Source organism: Ochotona curzoniae, unplaced genomic scaffold, assembly GCF_017591425.1.
Source record: "Ochotona curzoniae isolate NIBS_2020 unplaced genomic scaffold, NIBS_Ocur_1.0 scaffold_1852, whole genome shotgun sequence".
Taxonomy (NCBI): domain Eukaryota; kingdom Metazoa; phylum Chordata; class Mammalia; order Lagomorpha; family Ochotonidae; genus Ochotona; species Ochotona curzoniae.
This window is the reverse complement of record NW_024467087.1, coordinates 33404676-33430967: the sequence shown is the minus strand read 5'-3', so window position 1 is coordinate 33430967 and position 26292 is coordinate 33404676. Positions and strand designations below refer to the sequence as shown.

Below are 26292 nucleotides of genomic sequence, written 5' to 3'. Positions count from 1 at the left end.
AATTGACTAAATTGCATGAATATAGTGCCTTCCCAGCATTACACACACACACACACACACACACACACACACACACACTCTTTTGGAGAAGAGTGAGATCCACAGGAAATCTGAGTAGAAGTTTCAAAGTTGCCATATGCTACCTGCCCCCAGATCCTACATATTCAAAATGCAGCACTACACTGGTAAATATGTAGAGTCTTGAACCTGTATTGACACATCCTTATCAACTGAACTCCATAATTTACAGTAAATTTTACTCCCAGTGGTGTGTAGTGTATGGATTTTGACAAATGTAAAACATTCCACTGTCCTGGAAATGATCACTGTCCCAACTATTTCCTTCTTGTGAAAATCCCTGGAAAATTCTGATCATTTCACTATCTATAAAATTTGCCTTTTCTGGAACATGATATAGTTGGAAGGCATAAGCTTTTCATATTTTTCTTAAAATCACTTTCTTTTTTATGACAAACTCTTGATACATGGATATTCCAACCATTATTTTTCATTATATGTTTCCATAGGCACAGGGATTCCCCCCTTCCACTGCCCCCCTCTCCTCCCCCACTATTTTCCTCCACATTATTACAATTGTATAGTTCTTCAGTAACTGTCACAAGTCCAACATTCTACTGTTTAAATGTATTATGGACTAGTAGGTATACACAATGATAGAAAGACTAGTATCCTATTGTCAAGGTGTATTTCAGTTTCATTAAGAGTTCTCCTTTTATTTTGGAGTAGATATACATGCCTTCACCTCCGGGTATGCTATTCTCAATTATAGAATTTATTTATGAGAATATATATATATCCACATGTAGATAAATAGATCTATCTTGCATTTGACATGAAGATTGCCTTGTTGCATAGAGAATATATGAAATTTGTCCCTTTGGAATTGGCTTATTTCACTGAGCAGATTGGTTTATATTTTGGACCATTTTGTTGCAAATGGTAGAATTTCATTATTTTAATGGCTGAATAGTATTCTGTGGAGTATATTTGTCACAGTTTCTTTATCCATTCCTCTTTCTATGGAAATCTGGATTGTTTTCATATCTTTGCTATTGTGGTTTGTCTTACTATAAATATAAGGATGCAGTCAGCTTTCTCACATGCAGATTTCACTTCATTTTGATATATTCCCAGGAGTAGGACAACTGGGTTATATGGTAGATGAGTTTTCAGTTGTCTTAGTACCTTCCATAGTGATTTCCTTAGTGGAGCCAATTGTTGTTAGTAAACTTCCTAATGTAAGCCAATCTCACTTGAGTTACGTGGAATGACTTCAATGTAATTTTGGTATTTCCCTAATAGCTATAAAGCCTCAGCATTTTGCCATGTGTTTGTTGGTCACTTAAATTTCTTCTTTTGAAAAATTCTTGCTCATTTCTTTCACCCATTTCTTCACAGGATTATTTGCTTTGCTGTCATTGAGTTTCCAAAGCTCCTGTAAAACAGATAGTCCCCAGTCTATTGTGTAGTATACAAAGATTTTCTCCCATTTCATTGATTGCTTCTTCACTTTTTTGATAATTTCCTTTGCTGTACAGAAGCTTCTTAGTTTGATGTAGCCCCATTTGTTTATTTTGGCTTTGACTACCTGTGCTTTTGGTGACTTCTTAGAAGTCCAATGCCCGTATCTTATAGAGTGCTATCTATCTTTTTCTCTAATAGTTTGATGCTTTCTTGGTGAAGATTTAGATCCTTGATCCATCTAGAGCTGAATTTTGTATAAGGTGATAGGAGGGAGTTCTTGTTTCTTCTGTAGTTTGCTATCCAATTATCCAAACAGCATTTATTGAAGAGACCAACCTTTTTCTGGGTATTTTCAATTCTCTTGTTGAAGATTAGTTGACTGTGCTTGGCATGTGTGAACTAATTCCTGTGCTGGAGAAGAGTGTTCCATGGATATTCCTTGAGTGGTTTTGATAGTTCTTACACATTGTCAGCTTCATTGCAGCAGGGTTGAGAAAATCTTTTCAAGTATACTGGTTGACCTCAGTGTATATCCACAGGCCTGGGAACATGTTGCATTTTTTGACCAGGAGAGTCATCCAACTTGTTATTCTTTCTATCCTCTGATGAGGCACTTAAAACCCTCTGCTGGACTAGATGAACTGGCTGATATGTCCCCTGTGTGCATGTTGCCCACTGCTCTGGCATCAGCAATTAAGGAGGCCCAATCTTGACACATGCATTCAAAGGTCATATCACATAATTTGTAATGTTCCTTGTGGCTGAGTTTTGAATCAGCAGTCTAGTTGGAGAGTCTTTCACAAACTTCACTTGCTGTGACCTCAGATGATTCTTGAGTGTGCCAACCAATGCAGGGTCAGTTTGGTCTCTCACCTGCACCAGCAACACACATACTGGTGGATACAGTTGCTTGGTTAGTTCTGCCCCCAGTCTCTTGTATCACACAAATTGATGGGTGTTGTGGCCTAGCCCAGTCTAGCCTACCACAGGCCCCGTATTCACGCACACTAATTGGTACTGTGGCCAAATTGGGACAACCAAAAATATTCCCCACCAGACCTACCCCAACCCTGATTTTTGCATGTGCCAGCAGGTACTGTAGCCTAGCCCAAGCCAACCTGACTCCAAGCCCTGGGATTCAAGTGCACCAGCAGGCACTGCCACCTAACCCAACCCACTCCCACATCCAGCCCAAACAGGTGCCAATGGCTGCTGCAGCTTTGCCCAGGCAGACCTGTCAGCTCCATAGCCCACGCTCATCAGTGGAAGCGGCTGCCTTGCCATGGAGTCCCCCAGTTCCCACACCAAGCCCACCTCCAGCCCCACATTTGCAAGTGCCAATGGCTACTGTGGCCCATTTTGACATGGCCCATTCCCAGTCTTGACACTTGCCAGCACGTGTCCCATAATGGCCTGACCCAACTCATTCCTATCCTTGGCTTTCATACGAACTGGCGGATGCTGCAACCTAGGCTGGCCCAACCCACGCCCAGTTCTTTCTGATACTAACGCATGCCACGGGGTGTTGTGACCTGGCCCAGTCTGATATACTCCCAGACCTGGCCCCCCTATATACATCGGTTGCTACAGCCTTGACTGGTCTGCCCCACTTACAGCCTCAGCTCTCTTACTCACTAGCATGAGGTACAGTCTATTAGGGAAGTCACCTAGATTGCTCTGTGAGGCCCACTCCCAGCCCCAAGTCTCACATGAGACAAGTACTATGACCTAGCACAGCCCAACCTGTCCCTGGACCCAATTCTCAAATGCACTGTCAGGCACTGCAACCTGGCCCAGCCTTGACCACTCCCAGACCCAGTTCTTATGGGAGTAAGTGGGTGCTATGGCCCACCAACCCCGGGTCTGTCACACCAGTGGGTGCTACCAGGGTAAACCTACAAATCTAGTGCTGAACCCAATCCTGCTCTCAACACTCGCCAGTGTGCACTGCAGCCTGCCCTCATCACCAGCTTTCATGTGCACCAGAAGGTGATGCTAACCTAGTACAGCCCAGCTCTCCACAAATGGGCATGTGCCTTGACCTAGCCCAGACATGCTCTCTAGATTCTGCTTTCTGAACAACCCCATCTCAGCTCCCTCAGTTACCTGCAAGTATAGTGGGCTAGTCCATGGAAGCCCCCAAAAGTCATGCTACACCTGTCAAATCTCCCTCAGCAGCCCCTGTTCCGATACATCCCCAGCCTCCCTTCCCCTCTTCATTCCCTCTGCATGGCATTGGCAGCTTCCAGTGCCCATACAGCCAAGACACATTGCTTCTTAGATGCATTCATTTGTTATATGATTTTATCAAGTTTCCATGATATCTAATTGCCACCATTGTGATCATTGATGATAATCCACAAATTAAGGCTAAAAATGCACAAATAAGTAGTTCTAGTATGATGCTTTCTGAAAAGAATTATTCTGAGCGTTTTCTAAAAATTATTCTTTTTTGAAGAATAATTTATTTATTATTTATTTTGGAATGGAAATTGTTCACATCAGTGTTAAGTTTGTAATTAAGTTCAGCGGGTAAGAGGATAAATATGTTATATGTTTTGCGACAAAAAAAAAAAAAATGAAAGGCCATTACCCTAGCATTTAAGCTATCCTTTGGAACATCCACATCACACATCAGAGTACCTGGATTAAAAATCTCATTTTTAATTCTCACTTTTTTACAATGGCTCAGTTCTTATGTTTCTGCTACTTGTGTGGGATCCCAGAATCGAGTTCCCATCTTCCATATTTCACCTAGTTAAATCCCAGCTGTTAGATGTCTTTGGAGAGAGAACCAGTGGATGGGATCTCACTCTATCCTTCAATTAAACAAATAAATTGGAACAAAAAGTAGAGAGTTTCTATATACTCTCTTCGCATTTCTTCCTGGTTTTGGCTATCACTACCACCTCACATTAGCATGGCACCTTTGTTAAAACAGATGTATTTACTACTAGTGCAATACAATAACATGATGTCCAAAGTTGACAATAGGCTTTGCCATTTGTGGCATACAATTCTGTGGACTTTTGACAAATATATATCATTTGTTTACTGTAACACTATTAAACAGAATATTTTCAATGTCCTGAAAATCTGCTATGTTCAGCTTGCTCATGATTCCCCACCCTAACTCTGATCTTTTAACTATCTCTAGTTTTGCTCTTTCCTAAAAGTCATATTGTTGGGATTATATAGTTTGTAGCTTTTTAAGACTGGCATCTTTTCTTTTAATAATGTGCACTTAAGGTTCTTCCATGTGTTTTTCAGTCTTAAAATTCATTTCATTTATCACTGGATAATATTTCACTATCTAGATGTAGCAGAGTTGTTTATCGATTCATCTATTTGATTATATCTTGGTTGCTTCCAAAATTTGATAATTAAGATTAAAGCTGCTATCAACACCAGTGCATGTGATTATTTGGGCTAGTTATTAAACTGCTACTTGGGATGTCTACTTCTTATAGTTGAATAGCTGGGTTTGAGTTCTGACTCTGCTCTGGTTCTGGATTCTTGCTAATGAGCATGCTGAGAGGCATCAGGAGATGGCTCAAATAGTGTATCCCTGCCACCCCCATGGGAAACCTGGACTGAGTTACTGAGTTCTGACACAGACCTGTTGCAATCCTGATTTTTACAGGAGTTTGAACTAATGCATTGGAGATCTCTCTGTTTCTCACTGATACTCTTTCAAATAAATAAATAAAAGATAATAGATGATAGCCAGCTAGCTGACTAGATAGACAGGCAAATTGGTAATTTTCAACACAGGCTTGGATACAGGTTTTTGTGTAAATAAAAATTATAATTGGCTGATAGAGCATATTTTAGCTTTTAAGAAACTAATAAAGTACCTTTTAAAGTAACAAAAGCAATTTGCATCCCTACCAACAGCAAATGAGAATTCTTGCTGCTCTATGTTCTTGCCAACACTTGCTGTTTTCATCGTATTGGATTTTAGCCATTGTCATAAGTACTTAGTGTATCTTATTACCTTCATTTAAAATTCCTTAAGGAAATATAAAGTTGAGCATACACTCAGCTGGTTATTTGCTAACTGGATATCTTTGATGAGGTGTCTGTTTTTGACCTTTTGGTCAATTATTTAATTTTTTGTTAATTTTCTTACTGTTGTGTCGCGCCCACGTATCTTACCACCCAGCAATAAGACGCAGACGCGAGCGAAGCCTTCTGCGGTAAAATTTATTGTGCACAGTAACATGAAGCGGAAAGAGGCCCAGATCCCGGCAGTCTGTCTGCTCTTATGTGCTGTCTGGCCCCGCCTCCGCCGATGATAGGTCGGCGTCATGATTACGCAGGGTTCTGGGCGACTGGATTCGTCAGTCCCAGTGTTTACGTGCCTGCCGCGCCGCAGCTCACTGCGCATGCGCTAGGCGCCTGCGCAGTACTGCGAAGGCTACGTGACTCTGCACCAAACACCAAGATGTGGCTTCTCTGGCCGGCGCCATTTTGGGTACGGCATGTAGCCAGTACATACAGATATGGCTGGCAACATCTCCCTCTTTCTTATACAATAGAAAAATAAGCTGGTATGGGCCTGTCTTAGGTTGTAGACTCAAGGCGCACGATCCGTCATAGGGAGGCTGCGTGGCTTGACGTAGTCCCTGTCTTAGACCGATAATTGTCTGGGTCTATCTTACCCGTCATGGGCTACAACCGTGGTGGTTGTAAAGAGCAATGTCTCGACAAGTTAGTTATAAGATTGACTACCCTCTCGCGTGCAATGGATAAGTCCTGCGAGGTGCAAGGGCTAGTCAGGTGCATTATGCATCATGCTCGAACTCAGTGCAATGCCATAATGACCTGAGGTGCAGGAGCCATGATGTCCATGCTCTTAACTAAGCCTGTTGAAGCATGCTCAACCATACCATGGGGGAGTCACCATACTGCATGGCTAGTAGGGCTTGATGTATTGCCACACAATCTCGCTGAGCGCGGTGTCTCAGATGACACAGGCAAAAAAGGCATAAGGCACAGCCTGCACATAAGAGCAGAATCAGCACAACCACTCCCACCCACTCTTTAATATGGGAAGTGATGTTCCAATCCAAGTAGTCAGGGTTTCAGCAACTACAGGATCCACCCGTGTAGAATTAATCTGGACAATGGCAATTCTCAACTCCGACTGTAAAATATCAAATTTTCTCGTCCAATTTCCTAAAAGATAGGAAGAAAGCTGGCAAGAAAGATTAGCAGCCGTTGAAACATTTTGAAAAGGAATAACACATAAACCTTGACACTAAAATTCTCAGGAGACGCTTGAAAACAAAGCGTGTCCTGTAGGGAGAATAAAAAATTACTCACATTCTCCTTAATATCATCATAAGGGAGAAAAGGCAAATCCAAAGAAGAAAAAATCAAGGAAACACTCGGGCTGAGTGGGCGACCGGTAAGGGTCATGGAAAAACACTCAAAACTCCTCATCGTGGCTCAGCAATCACGGTCCTCACAAGCGCCATACAGACCATTAGTTGCACCATCAGCCGTGTTTGCACTGGGCGGGGCACCATTGTCCTGTGGGATTGTAGGAGGAGTTTCTGATTGCGGGTCTGCATGAATCCTCCCCAAGTCAGATCCTCGTGCAAGCGCTCCAGCAGTTGCAGAAACGTCAGAAGGCGGTGATGGACAGGAACGAGTCAATCGAGCTGGAACCCAAACTGGAACTGGGGCGTCCTGTGGAAACACACAAATGGCTCCTCGAGCCTGCCTAATAACTGGGTCTGGGCCCTTCCATTTGGACTCCAGAACATCCTTCCACTTGACCCAAGATTGCTCTTGCGCCGTGTTAAGGGAATGACGATCTGCAGCACTGAGGCCTTTCTCATCCAGCTGTAAAAAATTGATGGTGAAAAGAGCCAGGGCTAGAGTGGCCCGAGGGCTCTGACTGGCGAGGCCAAGTGATTCCCAGGTGTTTTTTTGTTTTTGCAATAATTCCTTAATAGAGCGATGAGCACGTTCGATTATTCCCTGACCTTGTGGATTATAAGGAATGCCAGTCACTAATTTGACACTCATTTTCTGCATTACACGTGCCACAAAATCACCAAAGGGCTCATCTGGCTCCTGCTTAACCTGTGTAATGCCCAGTTTCTCTTGCCCTTTAAGTGAAAGGGCCTTCCATGCCTTTATAGCTGCAGCAGAGATTTGGGTATACACTGGCCATGGATATCTATTTTGATCATCAGAGTATTGGCCTTGTCCAGAAAGCATATTATAAGTCCAGGTCAAAGCATCACCGCCGCGCTGTTGGTTTGCCCGGGCGGTCTCAGCCAAAAGCTCTTGCCATAGGCTCTTCCAATTTAGATATGATCCTATATTAGGGAGAACAGCCTTCACCACAAATTGCCAATCAGAGGGAGTCATATTCATTCCCCCCATACGTTCTAACAGGGACAAAGTGTAATTGGCATGAAGACCATATTGCTTTACAGACATGGCCAATTCTCGCACTAATGCTGCATCTACCTGTCTGTAAACTCTTTCCCTTTCTTCTTCTAAGACGGGGAACATATTTTGAAGTTCCCGGCGCGCGGCTGCATCGATGAAGGAAGAGCCGGCACCATAACTCATGGGCGGGGCAGATGGCGTCACAGGAGGAGGAGCCATTGATGAAATGGCTCCAGAGTCCTGAGGCCATGGGCCGCGCGTGGCCGGCGCAGTAGCACCGCCATTATCTTTCTTCTCCTTTTCTAATCCTCATCTGATTCCTGCAGGTTTACGTTCTAAGCGCCTATCCCACTTGTACCCTTCCTCAGCGTCGGAAGTCTCCGAACTTGATGAGGAAGATACTGCTTTCAATTTCACCTTTATTTTTTGCTTCAAACCGGTTCTCCTCTCCCGCTCTGTTTCTGAGAGACTATCCTGGGCAGACTGAAGGGCTTCGTCACTCTCTCTGACCGCTCCCTTATGGGGGGCATAAACCATCTGCAAAAATTTCACCAGAGAGACTTGTGCGCCCATGTCTATAACCAGAAGCGGTGGTTCCTATACCTCCGATTTATGCTCCTAGTCACCCGAAAGTTCTCCCTCTCAGAGCTCCTTACCTGTCTTTTGGCCGCAGTTCTGACTTCGTCCCGTTCAAAACGGGAGGCCCCCTCCAAGTCCCGGGTTCCCGGCACCAGTTGTCGCGCCCACGTATCTTACCGCCCAGCAATAAGACGCAGACGCGAGCGAAGCCTTCTGCGGTAAAATTTATTGTGCACAGTAACATGAAGCGGAAAGAGGCCCAGATCCCGGCAGTCTGTCTGCTCTTATGTGCTGTCTGGCCCCGCCTCCGCCGATGATAGGTCGGCGTCATGATTACGCAGGGTTCTGGGCGACTGGATTCGTCAGTCCCAGTGTTTACGTGCCTGCCGCGCCGCAGCTCACTGCGCATGCGCTAGGCGCCTGCGCAGTACTGCGAAGGCTACGTGACTCTGCACCAAACACCAAGATGTGGCTTCTCTGGCCGGCGCCATTTTGGGTACGGCATGTAGCCAGTACATACAGATATGGCTGGCAACACTGTTGACTGTTAAGAAAATGTATATTTTTATAACCCAGCCCTTTAACAGTTGTTGTATTTTGCATATATTTTCACCCATTCTGTGACTTGTCTTTCCATTCTTAACTATTTTACAGAACAGATGTTTTAAATTTGAATGAAATCAGATTTATAATTATATTATTTATTTGTTAGGGAGGGAATTAGCTGGGGCTCAATCAGACTGAAGGCAGGAGCCTAGAACTGAATCCAGGTCTTCCTCATGAGCTTAGAATGCAAGCATTCAGTTTGTCGCCATGATGGATGAAGTTACCTATAACTCTCTTGTAGATGTTATTTCCATTCTATTTCTGATTTGCAGAAAGATTTTAGCGTGAATGTGTCTTTGCTGCACAGATTTAACACAATCCCAATAAAAAATTCAGTAACTCATTTTATAAATATTGATAAAGTGTCCATAGTTTCAGGAGTTGAAACCTCTCTTTGATTCCTGTATTTTATAATTTAATGATTTGTGCCTTTTTTCTTTTTTCCTTGACTCTGACTACAGGCTCATTAATCTTACTATTTGTTTCAAAGCGAGTAGCTTAGGATTTTATTGATATTATCTGTTGCTTCCCTGTTCATTTGTTTCTGGTCTTATTTTTTATTTCTTTGCTCTTTTTTACTTTGGATTACATTTCTTTCTGATTCCTATTTTCCTAAGGAGAATGCTTAACTTATTGACTTTAATAATCTTTTCAAATAGATGAATGTGCTGCTATCAATTTCCCTGCAAGCACAGCTTTTGTTGTACATGGCAAATTTTAAGTTTAATTTTCATTTTATTTCCCAATGTGTTTGAATTTCTCATGAAATTCCTTCTTTGACTTACATGTCAGTTAGACATGTATTGTTTATTCTCCAAATAGTTGTAGTTAGGGGCCAGCATGGTGGCATAGCAAATAAAACTACCATCTGAGGTGCCAGCAACCAGCAGGTACTGTTTCAGCTGCCTCACTTCTGATCCAGCTCCCAGCTAATGCACTTGGAAAAGCAGTAAATGTCCCAAGACCTTGGGCTCCTGGAACCATGTCAGAAGCCCAGAAGAAATTCCTGGCTCCTGCTTCAGATCAGCCTAACTCCAGCCAATTAAGCCATTTGTTAAGTGAACCAATGGGTAAAAGATTCTCTCTCTCTCTCTCTCCTTCGCTCCCCCTCTCCCCCTCCCTCTTCCTCTCCCTTCCTCCCTCTCTTTTTCGCTCTCCGTTTCCTTCTCCCTCCCTTCCTCTTTCCCTTTCTCTCTGCCATTCTGCCTCTCAAATAAATAAATAAATAAATCTTTAAAAATAATTATGGCTATCTTCTTGTTAGTGTTTCTAGTCCAATTTTGTTGAGGTTTGGGATTGTACTGTGTCTAATACCTATGCTTTTAAATGTGTTAAGGTACAGGTATTATACACAGTATAATCCCAAACCTCAAAAATGGCCCACAATTGATCTGGTTTGGTGATGGTTCTGTGTGAGCCTGAGAAAAATATGTATTCTGCCATTGCTCAATGCAATATTCTATAAATATCAATTAAATCTTAATTATTGGTGATACTGATCAGATCAGCTATATGCTTACAGATATTCTGCCTCCTGGATCTGTGTATTACCAATAGGAAAGTAAAGTCTCCAACTATATTACTTGCCAATATATTTCTCTTTATACTTCTAATGTGTTTTGTCTCACATATCCTGTTTCTGCTTCTAGCAGTGAAGGAAGAAAGAGGAGGGAGAGAGGGAGGGAGGAAGGGAGGGAGGGGAAGGCAGAGAGAGAGCTTCCATCTACTGGTTCAATCCCCAAATGGCTGCAAGAACCAGTGCTAGGGCAGCCCAAATACAGGGAACTGGGACTCTAGCCAGAGATCCCACATGAGTGGCAAGAGCTTAAGTACTTGGGCCATCTTCCCCTATTTCCCATGCGCATTAGCAAAAAGCTAGAATGGAAGCAAAGCAACTGGAAAGAAAACAGGTGCTCCAATATACAGGATGCTGACATCACAAGCAGTGGCTTAACCTACTGTAGCATTGCCAGATCTTAAGGCTTGGTTTTTCAATCACTTTGAAAATCCTCTTTTAAATTACTTAATTCAACCATTCTCATCTAAAGTGATTATTAACATAGTGAAATAGTTATCATATTTCAATCAGGTATCCATTCCTTGCTCTTGTTCTTTCTTGTGATCATTCTTTATTTTGCTTTCTCTGATTTTAATGAGGGATGTTTTATTATTTTTCCTCTTTTTTCTTCACATATCAGTTATAGTTGGAATATTAGTGGTAACAGTGTAGTTTGTCATTTACATTTATAACTCATCCAAATCTGCTTTAAAGTAACACTATACCATTTCTGATAACATGTAACAAGGCACATCCAATCCCTCCATTCTGTTCCTTGTGACATTGCAATGATTTTAAACAAACTGTTGACTGTGAGATCAATTAAATGTAAGAGAAATAGATTTTATTTTATCCTCATTTGTTCCTGTTCTACATTCTTACTTTGTTTTGTCCAACCTTCTGACACATATTATTTTCATGTTCTTTGAAGATCTTTCAACACTTTTGCTAAGACAGGTCTGTTAGTTACAATATCTCTGAGTTTTTGTTTGTTTAAGGGGGATTGTAATTTTTATTCGCCTTTGAAGGATAATTTAGCTAGATACAGCATTCTAGATTGTTGATTGATATCTCCCAACACCTTAAATACTTCACTTCCCTTTTTCGCATTATTTCTAAAAACTAATATGATGTATTTCTCATTCCTGTTTCTTTGTTGGTAAGGTGTTTTTCCCCCTCAGTCATCTTTCAATATTTTTTGTTTGTGATTTTTTTTTTTTTTTGCGATTTGAGTATGGCATGCCATAGTGTTATTTTTTTCTTCTCCATGGTTTTTGAGTTTCCCCAAACTCTGATTATTTTTCAAAATTCTCATGCATCTTTCTTTCTTATACTTATATGTCATGTATTTTACTCCTTCTGTAGCTATCCCTCCATTCTTTGATATTTTGCTAATGCAATTTTATTCTTTTTCTATTTCAGTTCTGAAGGCTTGTGTTGACATATCTTCAAGATCACTAAATATTTGGCTGTATCCATCTCTTGATAAGCCCATCAGAGGCAGTCCTCATTTCTGCATAGTGTTTTAATCTGTAGCATTTTATTTTCTTTTTTAAAAGGTTTTATTTATTTATTTGAAAGACTTAAGTGACATGAAAGGGGGAAGAACACACACAGAGGCAGATAGTGATCTTCCATCCGCGGGAAATGGCCGCAATGGCCACTTTTAAGCCAGAACAAAGTCAGGACCCTGGAACTGCATCCAAGTCTCCCATATGGCTGACAAGGACTGAAATACTCTAGCAATTTTCCACTGCTTTCCCAGTGAGCTGGGCCAGAAGTGAAATAACTAGGACTCAAGCCTGAGTTCCAATGGAATACTAACAACACAGGTTGTGGTTTAACTTCCTGTGCCACATAACCAGCCCCTATAGCATATGATTTTCATTGTTAGTGTTTAAATCTCTATGGATTATAGTTATCAGATTATTAGATAATCAATAGATTATCATATGTTGCTGCATGCTTTCCATTCTTTGATTAGAGGACTTAACACATTAATGATTATTTTTGTACAGTCTGAGAATTTCAAAAAATTTCTGCTACTTGAATCTAGTTCTGCTTCATGTCTTGTCTCTTCAAACCGTGGAAGCTTTTGTGTTTTTGTGTTTGGTTCTTTGGTTCGTTTTTAACCTGCCTTGTAATTTTTTTATTGGATGTAAGCAAGGATGTGTTAGTGAAAACAAACATAAATAGCTCTTTAGCATGAGATCTTATCTTTATGGTTTTAAGAGATAAGCTGTGTTTAATATTTGCTGTAGTGATACCAGAGGCTAAATCTCCTCTACTGGCCTTTTTTTTTTTTTTTCTCAATTTCCTAGGATTTCCTTAAGCTGTACAATTCTTACAGCTAAAACAGGTAACTATTTCACTGTATTCATAGCAACACTGTTCACAATAGCCAAAATATGAAATTAAATAAGGTGTCTTTCATCAGATGAATGGATAAAGTATGAGATATATGTATATATGTCATGTGTGTATGGCAATTTTTCTTTTAAACAGTCTTTGTTTCAGATACATACATATACACATTACATATGTACATACTGAAATACTATTCACATTATTCAACTCTAGAGAAGACATTTGCAACAAAATGGTTAGCACTGGAGGACATCATGTTGAGTGAAATAAGCCAGACACAGAAAGATAAATACCACATGTTTTCCCTTATATGAGGGACCCCCCCCAAAAAAAAAAACAAAAAAACCCAGCTCAATCTGAATACAAAATGTAATTACTAAAGGCTAGAAAGCCAAGAGGATCAAAGGAATTTGGGTAAGACTAAATTGGGGAAACTGGGTGTGGTTCATTAATAATATGACAAGGATATTGATGTGAAATGTTACAAGGAGAACTGAGAGGAGAGGTACACAAGAACTCTTTGGGTTACTACGTCACAGTTTTTTGGGGTTTGTTTTGCACATGTGAAACTATTCTAAAGTAAAATTTTATAGAGTAAACAAAATGTTATTATCCTAGTGGAACCTAATGTGCAGATCAACATCCTGTAAGTGTGTGATGATATTTCGGTTGTTTAGTCAGCCTGTCCTTGTGTACTGGTACTGCTAAGTGTTTCTCAGCTTCCTGTCTCCATTAGGAGACAGGACTGTGAGGGGTTTGGAGCTCTCTATTCACTTTCTCCCCCCAGTGGATTAGGTAGTGATGAAGCCCCAGTGTTTAGGCTCAGACAAAATAGTATCCCTTGAGGCCAGGCTATTTAGCAGAACACAGTGCACTGAATTCATTTTAAAATGGTTATTTTTTTCCCTTTCCCCTTCCAGAAACATAATGGAACCTTTCTTCAGGCTTCACACTGAGAACCTGGTAGTACTCCTGTAGGCAAAACTCATAAAAGTGTGGGTTACCCCTGTAATTTGGTGCCATAGAATCTTAAACCTTCAAACTAGTCCATAATGGGCGTCCAGTAATTTGTCAATTATAATTTAAGTGTTCTTACTGGTACTGGCTCCTGCTCCTGCTCCTGGGATTCTGATCTCAGCACACTGTGATTCTTACTATTTGTCCAGCTTTCAAATTTATGGCCAGAGTGGAGGGAGAATATGGCCTGTGAGTTCAATTCTCTGGTGCATCTGGGAGTTCATAATTTCGTATTTATTAAAATGTTTGCTCCTTGTGAGAATGGAATGATAATTGCCAAAGTAATTCTATATTACTTTTTTAAAATTGTGTTTGTTTGCATTTTATTTGAAAGGCAAGGAAAAAGAGAGAATAGAGATCTTCTATGTGCTGATTTACTTCCCAAATTTCTACAAAAGCCTATGCTGAGCCAAGCCAAAGCTAGGAAACTCCATGTGGTCTTCCATGTGGATTGCTGGGACGCAAGTACTTCAGTTATCATCTGCCACCTCCCAGAATGAGAATAAATAAGACACTGGATCAGAAATGTGGGAGCCAAGGCTCACACCAGGGACTGCCATATGGGCTGCAGGTATCTCAATTGGTGACTGAATTACTATGCATCCTACTTGCCCCTGGTATAACTTTTTAATTATACATCCTAACTGAATAAAAACTTTTGAAGATATTGATTTTAGTCACCTGAATTGATTATTTTTTATTTTTCCAGTGTTCAGTGTCCCATCTTTATACCACCGGTTTACCACAACCGGGGATGTATAGCATATGTCTAAAGTTTTCAAATTGCGTGCATTGGAGGTCAGTATTGTGTCACAAAAGATTGTCACCACCTGCAATAGCAGCATCCCTATGGGTGCCATTTTGAGTCCCAGCTGCTTCGCTTCTGATCCAGCTCCCTGGTAATATACCTGGGAAAGCAGTGGAAGATGGCTCCTGCCACTCATATCAGAGTCCCATTTGGATTTCCTGTCTGCTCTCTTTAGCCTTGTCCAGCCCTGGGATTTGATGGCCAACTGGGGAGTGAACCAGTGAGTGCAAGATATCCTTTCCTTCCCTTCTCCTCCCCTTTGTTCTTCTCCAATTTCCTCCTCTCCCCACTCCCTTCCTTCTCACACAGGAATTCTACCTTTCAAATAAATAAATATCTTAAAACTTACATACATTAATGTGTGTAGTATTTTATATCAGTTGTGCCTCAATAAAGTTGCTTAAAAAGTTAATAATTTTAAGAATTCAAAATACCTGTGGTTGTTACCAACACAAAAAAAGAGAAAGGTTAGACCTTGGAATGGGATAAATGAGATAGTTATGAGATCATTTAAAATTCTGAGATTTTATTATTGTTTACAGTCTTTGTCTACAATCCTGAATGGTGTTTTTGTTCTACTTGCTTTTTATTTGATTCTTTACTTAACAGAGTTTGTAATTGTAACGTGAACTTAAAGTATCCCATTCTAAAAACAAATACATAAAGGCACAAACAAATAAGTAAATAAGGAAGGAGAAGGGAGAACGGGTAGGGTGGGCACTGTCACTATGCTGCTGAATCTGTACTGTGAAATATGTGAAGGCTGTGAAATCTGCAAAATTATATGAATTTGTTCATTTTATATAAATGAAATAATTAAAACTATGAAAGAATGTATTTGGGGAAAAAAATACATGCACGTACTCCAGGATTCTCTGCCCTGTATCCTCCGTTCAGAAACTAGTCACACCAGTATGTCTCTTTAACATCATCTGCAAAGACCTACTCTGGAAAACATGCCCTTCTTCATTTTGCCCAACCAGGTTTTTTTCCCCCAAGCCTTTTCTAGCAATGTAAGCCAATATTAGTTCTCCCCTTTAAAAGGTAATTTATTGAAAGCATGAATCTACCACTCTGTTTTGCCTCATTATTTGTATGGTTTTTTGTAGGTTTAATATCCTCCTTGAAAATTTAAAACTTAATAGGAGTAGGGGCAGGTTTTTTAATGTTTGTATTTCTCTTACATCAAGTATTTAGACCAAGATAGCCATTTGGCCTCACAGTTAAGATACCCCACATGAAAGTGTCTGATTTTCAGTCCCAGCTCTGCTCCCTATTTCAGTTGTCTCCTAATATGTACCCTGGAAGGCAGCAGGTGATGGCTCAAGTACTTGTGTCCCTAAAACCCATGGAAGAGACTCAGATAGATTTCCTGGCTAGCCCCAGCTGTTGAAGGCATTTGGGGAGTAGACCAGCAGATGGGAGCTCTCTCTCTCTCTCTCTGGGTGTCTCTCAAAAAAAAAAAAAAAAAAAAAAGGGAAAAAAAAGAAAAGAAAAAAAAGAAAAAACAGGGAGATATTTTAAAAGATAGATAGATAGATAAACCAACCAACCAAAACTTGGCACATACTAGGGATCAGCAAAAAAAAAAAAAAAAACTGTGTTAAATAAATATGTTTTAGGACATTAGGAATAGGAATGCACTGCTTGGTGATTTCTAGGCATAAATACCAATCTGTTCTTCAATTCCAAAAAAGCAAGTCATCTGTAGATTTTTAAGAGCTGATAATTAAGACACCTCATATATATTATTAGATGGACACAGGATCATTTTTCAAATCCTTGCTCCAGATTCTTTCTGCAGCCGGTGAAGAGCTGTTTTTGGAAACTGCACTAGAAATGAAGAGGGAAAGTGTTGGTCAGAAGGCTCAGGATCAGCTTTCCGCCCCGTGCCTGGCAGAGGCTTTGGCTGCCCTCCACATGAAGCTTTAAATCAAACTGAATTTGTGGTGCCCGAGCAGCTCCTGGAACAGGGGGTTCTTCCACAGCAGGTTACACAAAACTAAAAATTCACTGTGCTGCGATTTACCCATAGCAGAAAGCAGAAAGAGCCAAAAGTCAATGCATAGCAGAAAGATAGTAATCTGTGGTGTTTTTGTTGTTGTTGTTTTATTTTGTTTTGTTTTGTTTTTGCTAGTTTACATGTTGGGAGTGCATGAACCAGTGAGCGAACAAGAGAGAAAAAATTGCAGTTTTAATCAAGAAGAAAAACAATAAATAGGTTAAGACATGATCTCAAAAAATTAGTTATTAAAATTCTGAAACCTGTCTGATTACTGATGGTACGTAGATGTACAGAGCAAAAGAAGGCTTATTTGCGCTACAAGTGCCAGTGTTTTCAACTCTCTGGTATACATAGTGTTGGAAGGGAACAAAAATAGGGTTAATTTTAAAAGTTTGTCTATTTGGGATATAATCTGGGCTTCAGATTTCAGCACAAGAGACTCTCAGATTCTAAAAACTCCCTTCTACCAGGCCAACTTTCAATCCTTTTGATTCTCTCCAACAGGAGCCAAATTAAGCCAATCTGATTTTTAGTGTCAATAGAAGTAAACGCTAATATTTTGAGAGGCACCAAAATATAAACAGTCTACCTTTATATAATGAAATATTTGTGTTAAATAATATTATCTTGCATGTGCATAGTGCTATTGACTTTGGGAGTCATTTTAATCCAAGTAACTGTCACAACAAAGATGAGGTAAGCATAGTGGTTATTATAATCGCCCCCAGCCGATTTAAACATGAGTGAAATTAATGCACCATTGAATTAATGACTTTGTGATGACTTGCATGAGCTTCCAAGTGGGAGGCTTGTAATGAGAACTCGGCTTTCTCTGGGCAACGTTTTAGAGTTGTTGTTGTTTTGTTTTGTTGGTTTTTTACCCCAAACCTTATTCTTGAGGACAGTAAAGCTGACAGGCAAAATCTAGATTTATAGCCATGTGTCCAAAACAAAGATAAGAATTATTTCCAGTTCCTCAGTTTTCCATCTAAAATATTTCCAACTTACAAATCTATGTGTTTAAAAACCTAACCCAGAATTTAACTGATGGCTTGCTACTAGTTAGACATACAATGTGATATATGAGTTCTTCAGCCAAAGGCAGAAGAATGAAAAGCAAAAGTTAGCAGAGTATTCAGGAGATGACTGGTCATTGGTGAGCTTATAACACTCAAGAAAAAAAAAAGAAGAAGGAGGAGGAGGAGGCAGACAGACTCCTCAGGAAAGGATCCAGGCAACCCAGCTCCTTTGAAGAACACCTGTTCCTAGATATCCAAGGGCCTTGCCACTTCATTTGAGAAAGCAAAAGGCAGGACTGAGACAATGTCACATAGAACATGATTTCTCCAGGGAGTGGGAGGAGGGGAGACCAATAAATGGAGAAAAGTGACTGGAGAAATCAGTTCGGACAGCTAGGGGCCTAACATTATGGGGACTAGGGACTAAGAGCACCTGGCTTATTCATGAACAGTTAGGATAAATACAGAAAGCCAACCTCTCAATGATGTTTATAGCTAGAAACCATCATCCACCTTTAGTGCACTTCTTATAAGGCAGCTGCCTTTTGAAATTTCTTTAAAAAGTTATTTATTTACCTATTTGAAAGGCACAGTTGCAGAAAGAGAAGGGAAGAGGAGTTTCCATTTTCTAGTTTACTTCCCAAATGGTCATAATAGCCAGTTCTAAGCCACCCTGAAGCCAGTAAACAGGAACTCCATCTGGGTCTCCCACATGGGTGACAGGGGCCCAGGCACTTGGACCATCTTGTTCTGCCTTCCCACTTACATTTGCAGAGATCAGATTACATGTGAATCAGCCAGAACTCGAACTAGCACCCACCTGCAACGGTATTGCAGGCAGTGGCTTTATGCACTGTGCTGTACACTGGAAATTATTTTACTTTTAAAAACGTCTAATTAGCATATATTGTGTATTTTTAGGCAACCATTTTCAAAAACTATCTCCCACCTCTTTACCTCACCACTGCAAAAACTCTAACCTGTATCATCAACCCATGTTACCTATTATTTCCCCTCATATGATGGTGTAGAAATCCAATCTGTTTTCAATAAACTTGATTTAGAATACGAAACCCAGCGTTTCTTCCTTTTGCCAAGATTATGGCTGCCTTTAGTTATCAAAGCCTAGTGCCATGTTACTATTTCTTTTTGGTATGTGAATTCCTCACTTCTTTCCTTTCCCATCCGACTTTCAGGCCAAAAGTCAATTTTTCGTGTGTTTTCTTGCTGAAGGTTCCATCTGCACATAAACTCAGCTGGACTGTCTGGGTCCAACAGAAACCTGCCTGAGCCTCAGAGCCATCTGGAGGTCTTGCATAGCTGCTTTCTGTCCAAATCAAGCTAATTCAATCAAGAATACTCTCTTTATTTCAGACTCCTGAAAGAGCATCTTGGAGAAAAAGAAGTTGAATTAACACTCATCTTTGATTCGGTGGTGGAGGCTGACCTAGCAAATTACACCTGCCATGTAGAAAACCGAAATGGACGGAAGCACGCCAGTGTTCTGCTGCGAAAGAAGGGTATTTCTTTTTACAAAGACAACTATGTTGCATCTACCTAAAAATAATTATTGAAGTTAGATTTGTTTTCTGGCCTTATTTTATCACTTGGTGTACAGTTGCATTAACCCTTTTGTCTTCTTAAGGACCACTATCTCTCTTACTCTGCAAATTAACATATTCTGCCTATGACCTTCGATAAGATTAGGAAATACATAAGAGAAACAAAGTACTGTGTCTTTTTTTTTTTATTTAAGCCATTGGGATGAACTAAACTTTGGTTGAAAGGGTTACATGAAACTTGATATATACCAACATTTAATATTTTTTTCCATATTTTGCCTTCTTGGGTTTGTGAGGTAGAGTATGAAAGATTCTATTATTTTGGATCAGAAGCAAAGTAAGATTCTTATTTCCTACCTGAAAAGTAAATAAAAATAATTCATTAATGCTGCATTCTTATAATTATCATCTTGAAGATCATAAACTATTTTATTACATGACCTGATCCTGGGACACCTTATACAGGTCCTTATATTTCAAAATGACTTAACATTTAGGGGGAGTCTTCCCTATAGGATTTTCCAAATTTGGAGGGGGCTATATATTATAGAAAGAAAAATCTAAATTTGCAGATAAAGGCAATAGAAGCTGATGAGGGGGCAACACTCTCAGCAGTAGAATAGCTTCTGAATTGGCTCTTACTTGCCACAAACCTTGATTGCTGCAATGACGAAATACTTTCTGTATGTGCGCATTTGGCAAAGGTTTTGTAAGTGCAGAGGACAAATGTTCTCAATCAGTGCTCTTGTTGCTCAGGCTATAAAGCAATAGAACAGACTCAATCAGCAAGGTCACTAGTTATATCTTCTGTCTAAGAAGGAATTTCTATTTTTCAGTCAACTTTAATACTTGAGTATAAGCAGCAGCTTTAGAAGAAACAAGAAAGTGTCATGATTCTGAGAATTCTTTTATCACTCTTGCACAATTTCTTACTCCATTGGACTTAATTTTGTCATAAAATAAAGAAGAATCTAAGTTTAAAATAGCATAATATAGGAAGTAAAGTCAGGAGATCCAGTTTCAACTACATGGCTCAGTAAGACTAGTTTGATGAGAATTTCAGAACTTCCCTCTCTTCATCTTTAAAGTAAGAGTAAGATTATCTCATTTTCAGATTGACTTTGAGGTTCAAATGATATTGAGACAACTAATACAAAGCACAGCATGCCTAAACATGTTAACGTATCTACCTCCTGTATACAAGGTGAACCATTAGGCCATCTCAATAAAGAGCAGACATTGAGCATGCCCAGATACCTCATGGGAAGGATCACTTGGCTCCTGATCACCTAAGTCTTCTTTGAGGTTCACAGATGCTCCCAGCCAGGGTCTGATGCTACTGTGCCTCTGTATCCTGAGCATCATGAGCATTGTCTGGCTACTAGTGGCAATGTAGAACCAGTTCTACCAAATGAATGATTTTTTTTTTAATTATGAAGAGATCAAGTGTTGGGAAACACTGGGCTAGAAGCTGGTGAATAGAGTGCTGAATAAAGCAAGCATCCCCAAGTCTTCACGGAGCTTGGAGTCTTTGGGGAAGTAGGCATACAGAGACAATTAGAAGGCAAACAAAAATTTTGCAAATAATACAGAGTGTTACTACTAAGGAAAAAGCCACTGTGGGGAAAAAATGTGAGAATCCAATAAATTTGCCAGTGGAGACAGAAATGGCCCTGAGTTTGAAAAATAAATGCAATTCTCTCTAGCAAGGAAAGCAACAACCAGTGGCACTTAAAATTTCTAAAACTCCAATTTTAGAAACCAAGATGTACTCTACTACCTCCCATAGCTTCTACAAGGAAATCTGTTTAAGTCATAAATCACTGACAATATTAATTCTCATTTGTATTGATACTTAAATATTTGTGTTCTAAGGATTCAGAACCACACTGCATACTTCCAAGGGAATTTCATTAAGTGTTTATCTCTTTCTCCCTACCATTTGTATGCTGACAACTCTCAAGTGTGTGTCTCTAGCCCACATTTTTTTTTACCTAAATGCAAATTTGGCTACATAACATGCCCATTCAGCATCACCACTTAGGGATCTAGTACATACATTAAGATTAGTGTACCCCAAAGGGGATTCCTAATTTCTCTCATCTGTTAGTTCTCCTTTCAGTTCCTTCACCTTCCTTCAATTGCTCAGGCCAAAGTCTTTGAAGTCATCTCTCATTTTTTCTTTTTCTTGTTGATTTCCTATATCCTGTCTATCTGCAAATACTATCATTCTATTTCCAAGGCTTATCCATACTCCAACTATTTTCCCCTACCTTCATGGAACCCACCATAATCTGAGCCACCAGCAGTCAGCTTGGTTCACTGCCATTGCTTCATAACTGATCTCCATGCTCCCACATTGGTTCTCTCACAGTCTCTTCTCACCATAACAAATAGAAGAATCTTTTGAATCCTTTTTCATGATCAGAACACTCCCAACCACAAAACTGTCCCTGTTACACTTAGAATGGAGTCCTAAATATCTGCAATGGAGGCACTGCACAATCTGTTCTTAGTTCTGATTTCATTTGCTACCACAATCTGTTTCAAGCATCAAATACGCCAACCCCATTTATAGATCTCCTCTTCACTCAGCACAGTCCTACCTCAGATCATTTCCATGTGCTGTTTCCTCTGACTGGACTACCCATTCCCAGCTGTTCCTAACTCTCCTTCCCTCATATACATCTCTGTTTAAACTTACTCTATAGGCCTTCCTTGGCCACTCTGATTGAATAAGATTGCACTTAACTTAATTTTCCCACCAACTTGGCTCTATTTGTGTTTAAAGGGATCCTTTACTACTTGAGATGATGTTACATGGTTTACTTCTTGTCATTTTTTCCCCAACAAGTATGTAAACTCCATGAGACCAGAGATTTTTACTGCCATATCCATAGTGTATAAAAAATAAGGGCTCAAAATATTTGTTGCATGAAAAGTTTCATCAAATAGCAAAAAGCACAGTGGGGTGAGGTGCTGAAGAGGGGACTTTCTCTGTGATCTTCTCTTGACTGCTATCTGCTGTGAGTCACCTAAATTCATTTTCTCTTTCCCAAGATTTTTTCTTTAAAGGTTAGAGTTTGGAAACTGAAATGTCTCAGGGGCCAGATGGATATTGAAATTGGTTTCAAATGAGAACTGGATATTAAACAAAACATTGAGTACAGAAAACACCCCTTGCTATAAAGGAGCAGCCATTTAAATGGGGTGTATTTAGTATACCCTGACAGATCATTATGGAGAAGTATGTGATTCATCTTTTCATTAAGGGAAAAGACCTTTTGTAAATTAAAACTCACATCTAACATAGCCAATTAACAGTCAGGCTTTGCAAAACAAGACATCCCTTAACTTGATGCATTTTCTACCTGCACCTACCACTTCTGTTCTCTGAGGAGCTGTTTTCCAGAAACTGCAACTAACAGAAGAGATATTCACTCAAAATATTTCCTTTGATGGGCCAAGTCTATGAAAATTAAGCCAAAGAAATTATGGTAATTATTTCTGATTTCTGGAACAAAACTGAGATATACCATGGGTTTGTTCTCTCTCCACCTCTCTCTCTCTTCACTCCCAGCAACACTACTCCACTGTGACCCTCAACTGTACATTTGTACAGGAAGCTTTCTTAGTCTGTTCAGGCTGCTGTAAGAACATACCTTTGACTGAATAACATGTAAATAACAGAAACTTATTTCTCAGTTCTGGAGGCTGAAAGTTCAAGATCCAGGCACTGGCAGATTTCCATCTGGTGATGGCCCATTCTTCATTTCTGCCTGAAACCTCATCACAACGTCCTTTACGGTACAGATTTCTGACATTCTATTCAGAGCCACTTAGGGAACCCCTAAGAACACTGATTGCTTTTCTTTAAAGCCCACATCACATTCTGAGTCATCACCAGAATCACTTTTTCATGTCAATATACTCAAAACTCTTCTAGCCTCTACCCATCACATAATCCCAAGGTTGTCTCCACATTTTTAAAGTATTTGCTATCACATTATCAATTTATTATAGCAGTACCAAGTTCTGCTTTAGTCCATTTGGCTGTTTTAGCAAAAACTTTAGTTGAAATAATAATAGGAATTTATTGTTCTCACCTCTTAGAGACTGTACACGTCTGTAACCAGAGTTCCAGCATCTTTTTGTCTGATGAAGGCAGAGTCCTCAAAGGTGGCAACTTCTATGTGATCTCATGTAAAAGACAAGCAAACATACTCCTTCTGATCTGGTTTAGGTGGTCAGTAATCCCATTCATAAGGGCTGCATCCTTATGACCGCAGTAGCCCCCACAGTTTAAAGCCATCATCTTGGAGATGAGGTTTCAACAGACAAATTTTGTAAGAGACACATTCAGACAATGGCACAAGCTTTTGGGTGGTGTAGTCTAATCTACTTCCAAACTTAGGAGCCAAAGAAGCAACCTCAAATATTCCCAGCCTCCCCTATCTTCAACCCCTTGGCTCTATGCCCCATTCTGTAATATCTGGCCTTTGTGTTCACAGCAAAGAAACAGTTGTATTTTCTCAAATTAATAAGGTTTTAAAAACCATATTTGTACTTGGGGGTGCCTAGAAAAAGTTACAACCCCATAAATATTTGTTATTCGGGCTATTGCAGTCTATAAGACACAGACCACATACAATGAGGTTTGGCTTCTCTGTCAGAAAATGTCCCTAGAAGTATAGGTCCTGCTGAGATGGAAAATGGCAATTGAAAACAGGAAACAAAAGAAGCCTAGCTGTCATCTTGGTGATGGCAGTCTGCCCTCTGATTATAGAATACATGTTTTTCCCTTTTGATGTGACTGCCTGGGCTGAATTAAATAATACTGCCTGGGTCTCAGGGCCTGCATTTACAGTTTCAAACTTAAACAACAATCATTATATAATATCTTTCCAAGACTTTTTTATAAAATGGACCCCAAATCCTCAAAGACACTTTGATACCACAGTTTTCTTCCATAAGGTTAGTGCTGAAAAAGGTGTCAACTACTTGGGAGCACAAATTGTTCCTGCTGCTGAAGTTTTCATCTCTCTAATGGCAACTCTATTCTGTAAATAACACAGAAATTACAGAAAAATCCCAATTACTTTGAAAACTGTTGAAAGGTGTTCTGAACAGAGAGAGACGGGAAGAGGAAGAGAGGAGAGAGAGAAACAGGAAGAGAGAGCAAGCCAGCCACGGAGGGAGAGAAAAGGAGAGTACAAAATTTTACAGCACAAAATTGACATCTTGCAACATGAAAAACATTTTGAATCAAGTCAACCAGAAACTGCTTTTCAGAGAAACAAAGGAAATTTTATTGCTCTGGCAATTTAACACTGATCATTAATAATGTATAATTGATACAAGGTAGTGGGGAAACAAGCAAAGATTGTCGTTTGTAGCCTCACAGAACAAACCTGCTCTGTTCCTCAAATAGAGGTAGGGAGCAGTTCCTTGGCAGAGCCACTTTCTATATAGAAAGCAAGACGCAGAGCTGGTATGTGGTGGGATATGTTTTTTAATCTGAAATTTTGTAGCTTAATTTTAAAAAAGAACACCTCTTGCGGGAATGACAGAGAAAGATTAGATTTTCTGATCCCTACTCATTTTGTGTCCTCTTACAATGGGCCTCATTCACATAGTTGGTCCTTCACAGTAACACCGTTCTCTTCTTTTTTCCATACTCCCCTTGCTCCCTCCTTATTCAAAAAGAGTGACATTTATTGGTGTTTCTAACATTCCCACTCCATGACTCTCCTGATTAGCTGTGCTGTATCTGGCCCTCATCATCTCCTCTCTAGCTCACTTGTTTCCAAGACTAAATTCCCTGTCTCCCCACAAAATCTGATACTCTTCTTCATACACCGGGACTACAAGAAGCACTCCTTCCTGGCTATTGCCACAGGCTTCTGAAATACCATACCTTCCAATGAAGTGGCTGAGATGCACCAGTTCTTTTGCTACTACCTAGATGTGGTTTTATCTTATTATTCCCTTGAAAGTGAAAGGACAGAAAGAGTCAAAATTACCATAAGTCACAATTTGTAAGGAACCACTACAAGCAGTTCTGTGGATGAACTGGTAGGAGGTTTGCTTTTGTTTTCCAGGTCAGAGCTTATAAAGGTATGGTGTAATTTTTAAAAAACAAGTCCCATTTTGTCCATTTCTTGGATACATAACATTGGCTATGTGACATGGACTACTAAGTTTCAAATTAGTGTTGTTGTTATTATTAATATTATTATTTAATTGTAAAAAATTATTAGTGTTCATCATGCTTGCAGTTGTATATATAGGTATGGCCAGTCATTTAAGATAATGAACGTTTCTACATTGCTTAAAATAGTTCCCTTGAATCAAAGAGAGTATTTGAATTTCACAAACATATTTTAGTTTCATATCCTCATATTTAGCACAGATATCAAAAGTAATCCAATTTCTCTTTAAGCAATCAAAATACAAATAACAGTAAGTCATACAGATGCTCTGCAATAAATGAACTGACAGAACTTTTTCTTTGGATGTTTTAGGTAAGTTTGTTCATAATTATTTTCTTTGTAGAAACCATCTCAAAATATTGAATTACAAAAGAACCAAGTTAAAAAGTTTAAAAGAAAAAAGTTAAAAAGAAAACACTTTAATTTTCAATGCTTAAATAATAATTGTAAGCATATTGTCACACTGATAAATTTCATCCCACTTTTAAAAATTGCTTATTTAATGTAAAATGAACAGATTTCATGTATTTCATATACATAATAAAACTTCTCACCTTCTTTTTCCTTCCTTTCTGCTTTGCTTTTAATTTTTGCAAGGCCGTGTTTCTAATTTACTTTATAATCACAAGTTCAATCCTTCACTAAATAAAAAATTCAACAAGT

The 26292-nt window shown here is 39.6% G+C and overlaps 1 protein-coding gene across 1 annotated transcript in view; it reads left to right on the top strand.

The window, feature by feature from the left end:
* IL1RAPL2 (interleukin 1 receptor accessory protein like 2) overlaps window positions 1-26292 on the top strand; it is a 1019705-nt gene that overhangs the window by 971316 nt on the left and 22097 nt on the right. The window contains exon 7 of the mRNA XM_040999497.1: window positions 19230-19375. Within this exon, the coding sequence (XP_040855431.1) occupies window positions 19230-19375 (146 nt within the window). The remainder of the gene's footprint in view (window positions 1-19229; window positions 19376-26292) is intronic.